General features: G+C 46.0%; 1 protein-coding gene across 1 annotated transcript in view; it reads right to left on the reverse strand.

The window, feature by feature from the left end:
• Positions 1-1,874, reverse strand: part of IPO9 (importin 9) — a 96,392-nt gene extending 94,518 nt beyond the window's left edge. Inside the window, exon 1 of the mRNA XM_067531488.1 lies at positions 1,667-1,874. Within this exon, the coding sequence (XP_067387589.1) occupies positions 1,667-1,799 (133 nt within the window). The 5' untranslated portion in view covers positions 1,800-1,874. The remainder of the gene's footprint in view (positions 1-1,666) is intronic.
• Positions 1,875-6,000: the final 4,126 nt, after the last annotated feature.

Raw genomic sequence — 6,000 nt, forward strand, 5'->3', positions numbered from 1 at the left:
CACCACTATGCACACTGGCCTCTACCACTGGAGCTAAAGGAAGTTAACTGACAGGTAGAGAAGGACCTTTATAATCCTTCAGTCAATAAAAAACAACATGCTCACAGAAACACATACTGCATGACCCTGTACCCACTAAAATCAATGACTGCCAGTGAAATCAACAGACGTAGGACTGAAGCCAAAGGTATCCACAACAAGAACAGTTAATAAATCTGCTTAACTACGAACTTCCCCCATCCTTTCCACCTGAAATACTGCCAGTGCAGGAGGTTTCAATGAGATTAAACTATATGGAGAACATCAAGGATTAGCTACAAGACGTTTACGATACTGATCAAGAAAAAACAATACAGTCAAATTTTCTCCTTTCTGCCTTCAAAGTTAATTGGCGATTTTCCAGCCAAACTCTCTCTCCAAGCCACAGCTATGGGGCCTTGAAAATAGGGCTTTATTAAATTAAAGTTGGTTCCAAAGTCAACTATGGATAAGCTGCCATATTTCCGAAGTATTATTCTATTGACAAAGTTGTGTTTATACTTGACACTGATTGCACCTGTATAAGTATTTAATTCTGACAGATCTACTAACTCCTGCACCGAAGTCTGAGGCCTTGACACAACATACACAAACACTTTATATTGTTTTACTTTTAAATATGATAATAATGTCCCAAATGACGAGGCCTTCCTTTTCAGAAAATTCAGTCTAGTAAGAAAAATACAAGAAAATCTTAAAATCTACACTCTCCTTTCTTAATTTCATTACTCCCTATTTACCTTCCCTCAGACAATGCAAAACCAAGAGCGCTCATTATTTACACCACTTAAGTATTTAAAGCCTTAACACAAGTCTCCTTAACCAAGCTCTACATATTTAATGCTTTTAATATTCCCTCTTAAACTAGTACTTCCAGCCAATTTATCCTTTTGTTTCTTTTGTGTCCCAAGCCACTTTACAGAGGCACATAAAAAAAAAAAGAGATGCACTTAGAAATGAGGTTTGGGAAAAGACGTATCTTGAAACAAACTCCTCCAAGAAGCTCAGGACTCTGCACAGAAAAGAAAAGATAGGAAATCCTTTTCCGTTAGGCAGATGAGGATGCAGTGGAGCTGCCTGTGCATCTGACACAGACTAGCTAGCGCTTCATACAAAAGCCAGAGTCTCCAGACAGGGCCGAGGGAGAAGCGCTCCATAACGAGGGGAGCAGGGAGGCCGGGCTCTGCCCAGAGTCCCAGTACAGAGCTAGACGGTGGGGCCCCCACCCTCCTCCATCACAAAGTCCTGGTGGTGGATGGGCTCATCCCCGACTAGGAACCGCTTGGGCGACCCCCCCACCGCCTGGGCTAAGAGGAGGGAGTGGGAGGGAGGAGGTGCTCCGTCCGTCCGTCCGGACGAGCGAGGCGTGGCTGGCGGGGCCGGCCCCGCAGAGCGATTGGACGTAGGGCCCTGGCTGGGGAGCAGGGCGGTGAATATTGGCGGAGGCAGCCGAGGGTCCCTGCAGATGGGGCTCGGCCCGGCCTGGCTGCCCCTCACCGTGTGCGGAGCCTCCGCTAGGGCGGGAGCAGCCCGCGGTGTGGCCGGGCAAGGCGGGGGCAGAGCCCGGGGCGGGGGAGGGGCTCGGGTCGGTCTCTGCTGCAGGGGAGGGGCCCGGCGCCGCACTCACCCTCGGTCACCTCCAGCACCTTCACCTGCTCCTCGGCGGCCGCGCGCACGCCCTGCACCGGGCACAGGATCCCGGTCAGCGTCTCCACCAGCGCCTCCTTCAGGCCCTGCGCCACCGGCCCCGCGCCCGCCATCCCCGCCGCCGCTCCCTCCGCCTCAGCCTGGCTACGGGACGGGCCGCCGGCCGCCGCGCGCGCCAAACGCACACACGTGACGCCACCAGCCACGACTGAACGAACGCGCGCGGCCCGGCGCCGGCACTAGAGCGGCGCGGGCGCCTTCGGAGGAAGAGGGAGACGCCCACAGCGCCCCCGCGGCCCGGAGGGGAACTGCGTGCGTGAGCCTAGGCGGGAGAGCCTGGCGCCGGGAGCCCTGTTGGGGTGGGATGGGTGCAATCTGGAGGCCGCGGCGTGCTTGTGCATGGTGATGTGCGCGGTAATCGCTGCACACGCTGCTGGACCCTGAGCAATGGGCATCGCCTCCAGTTTGCAACTGTCACTGCCTTAAACCCTCCTGTTCCTTACATGGAACTTTTCCCTTGTTTCAAAAACAATTGAAAAAATAGAAATTGCTTCATATGTTGACCTCTCCTCCCCACCCCCACTGGGGTTGTCAGTTGGGTTTGGACCTTTTGATCCACACATAGATAAGGGGCTAATTGGTAGGCCTAGTAGGCTGTTCTCTTCTGTGGGAACCTGCCACCTTTTCCCAGGGGATTTTCTCCCATAATTTGCTGACAGCAGTGGAATATAGAGACCCGGACTCTTGGTTCAAATCCAGGTTCTGTGGGGCATGTGCTCTTGGGGTTATCTAGGTCCATCCCACCCAAGCTTCTACCTCCCTTCCCTACTGCTTCTTTCCAGTCTCACCACCCCAACATCTCCTGACTGCAAGTGCATCAGCAACAGGAGCATTGAGAACTCTGAAATGCCAGTGCCCGCTCAGTGCCATAGCGGCAGCTGCCCTAGGATGAGCAATTGCAAGGGAAGTCCTACTGAGCCCACCCCACCAACCTTGGGCTAGAGTATGCTTAGTTGCTCAGTGGAAATGGTGCACACTGTCCTGTCAGTACCTAGGAGCTGTGAAGGCATAGAGCATGCTCAGTGTAAACAGAATTGTTGGAGAATTTAGCTGCCAAATTTTACAGAGCATGTGCAAATTAAGATTTTATAGGGGCTCTGAATTTGGACACATTTGAATGTATTTTCCTTGGGAAGGGAAAAGGCACATCCTTGACTCCAGGGCAACTCCCTGCCAAATTTCAAGTCCCTACTACAAATTAAAGAGGCACTAGACCTTCCTGCTAAAATGGTTGTAATATTTTTTTAACATGAACAAACAATGTATTTTCCCCTAACCTCATTCTCAGAAGCAGCTGAACCATTTTAGCTGGAACTTTCATAAATTCTTATCCTGAAGCATACACCTGGCATGGAAAATTTCAGCCCAATCTGTTAAAGTTTGGCAAAGTTATAAACAACTGAAAACAGTCTTATAATGGGGCAGAGTTGAGCAACTTCAACTAATCACAGTGCTGCCAACCCTACTATTGACTTCATCTGGAATATTGTTCTAATTCTAGATATTCTAGTTATCCATATACATGGCTCATACCTTTTCAAATCCTGCAAAGCTCTTGTTGTCAATGACATTTTGTCATAATGATTCCACAGACTAATTGTGTTATATGCAAAAGCATTATAGTGAAGCAACAGAACCACTCTAGTTATGATTGAGATTAGTTTACTGTTTAACAGCTGATTTTTCTAAGTGCTCAAAAGCCCATATGCTTACTGCGCCACCCTAAAATTGACTGCAGCTCATAGGGGCAATGTGTAGGATTAGTAGTCAAAATTTAGGATCATTTGAGCACTTGAGAGTCCCAAGATAAAGGCCTAACCAAAACATCATGTGACATCAACTTATTGAGAATTGTTATAACGGTCGTGTCTGATCATAATTTGGACAGTAAGAGTATATGTCCATGGCTTCAGCCTACTTTTCGTGACAGGAGGGTAACATTGCCTTAGGAACCTTGTTATTGAGCAAACTTGCTTATAATTGCTGTATAGGACAAAGGGGAAGTTTTGACCACTGTTCTTAAACGGAAGGACAAGAGACACAAAACATGCTTCCAAAAGGCAAGTAGAAAAAAAACAGGAAAGTCCCTATGAGCCTATGCAGACAAAAGGGTTAAAGAGACCTGGTTAAATATGCATAATCAGTGTGTAATCAGTAGTAATAAATCAATTAGAAAAGAGACCTAATAACATGAAAAAAGTAAGGACAGTAAGTCATGCCAAATGAAGTTTGTGCATACATACTGTATGAATTGCATAGGATATGTAATATTCATTATACTTAATGGTAATTGCAAAGGAACTAATGAATATGTAATTTGGCTGTGTATAAAATGTGGTTAATTGTAAGGGTTAGTCAAAGCTTTGTAGAAAAAAAATCCATCATGACCTGTCTATACCTCAGGAAAAGGTCACTGGACATTTCCTTTTTCTGTATGTCTTTAATTTCTTATCATAATAGTAATTGTAAACACAAGGTATACTTTTGGTTCAAATAAAGGTTGGAATTAATAAACCTGAGCATCTCAAACCCAAATGTGTGGCAGTCTCACCCAACAAACATTTTGTGTTCCTTATAACCTTTTTTGTGTTCACCTGGGGCTCAAGCTATTACACTCACTTGCACCTGCTCAGGTTTCAACTCAGCCAGTGTTTAGCAATCTCTGTGCTTTTGGGGGAGCAACATGTCAATGTTATTTAGGATTAAAATTAGATTTCCCAAGTAGTTCCAATCCCTCTGAAGCCTCTGGCATTGGCCACTGTCGGAAGAGAGGCTACTGGGCTAGATGGACCATTATTCTGGTCCCGGACGGCCATTCTTATGTTCTTATAACTGATTTTTCTAAGTGTGCTAAAATCCACATGCATCTTCAGATTAGGCTGTGCCTCATCAGAGCCAGGTGTGACCCATCCGTGCTTAGGGTTGCCACCTGAAAATGCCAAGGTCAGGATGATGAATGATGGAGTGCAACCACTGGAAAGGCGTGTTGGCTGGGCAGAGCTAAGCCCCAGAACAGCCAGGAAGAGGGGGTCTTGAGCAGTATATGATAATAGAGGCTGGGGTACAATTAATTATGCAAATTTGTCTGACACAGCCCCTCTCCTCAACCATGTGCTTATAAAAGTTTTTATTTTTAACTTTTTTTGAGCGCAGAGCTAGGAAAAAAATAAGGCTTTGATCGTTAAATTTATTTCACTGGACGGCCCCTGAGCTCAACTACTGAATGGTATCAAGTACTTGTTTAGAAATATTTTTAAAATGATTGTGCTATAAAAACTTCAGCACCTCTTCTTATAGAAAATTCACATCTTCATGCTGTTTCCTCAAGGAATCCTTTGTGACATACTTTGAGTGAAGCGTTCGTATGGTAGCTGAGGTTAACAAGCCTTGAAAGCTCTTCGAACCCAAGGACCATGAGTTTGAATGCTTTCTTTGTGTGCTGTGCACAACCTGTCTTTGCTTAGTGTCCGAGCTCCTTTGGGAAGCGTAAGTGGTGTATGCAATTTTGAGGAAGTTCAGCACCCACCTAGTGTACCCCCATCTGCCTGAATCCTGAGACCGCTTAGTGGGCAGTACTCTGGCTAGGATATTAGAACATAAGAACGGCCAAACTGGGTCAGACCAATGATCCATCTAGCTCCATGTCCTGTCTTCCAACAGTGGCCAATGCCAGGTACTTCAGAGGGAATGAACAGAACAGGGCAATTATCAAGTGATCCATCCCCTGTCATCCACTTCCAGCTTCTGACAGTCAGAGGCTAGGGACACTCAGAGCATAGGGTTGCATCCCTGACTATCCTGGGTAATAGCCATTGATGGACCTATCCTCCATGATCTTATCTAATTCTTCTTTGAACCCTGTTATACTGCTGGCCTTCACAACATCCCCTGGCAATGAGTTCCACAGGTTGACTGCATTATATGAAAAAGTACTTCCTTTTGCTGGTTTTAAACTTGCTGCCTATTCATTTCATTGGATAACCTCTGGTTCTTGTGTTACATGAAGGAGCAAATAACACTTTCACTTTCTCCACACTATTTATGATTTTATGGACCACTATCATATCAACCCATGGTCGCCTCTTCTCCAAGCCAAAAAAACTTTTTAATCTGTCATCATACAGAAGCTGTTCGATATCCTTAATCATTTTTGTTGCCTTTCTCCATACTTTTCCCAATGCTAATAGATCTTTTCTGAGATGGGACAATCAGAACTACACAGTATTCAAGGTGTGGGCGTACCATGCATTTACA

Source organism: Emydura macquarii, unplaced genomic scaffold (assembly GCF_026122565.2).
Source record: "Emydura macquarii macquarii isolate MOO-44397 ecotype Brisbane River unplaced genomic scaffold, CSIRO-AGI_Emac_v2 contig_3220, whole genome shotgun sequence".
NCBI classification, from domain to species: Eukaryota; Metazoa; Chordata; order Testudines; family Chelidae; genus Emydura; species Emydura macquarii.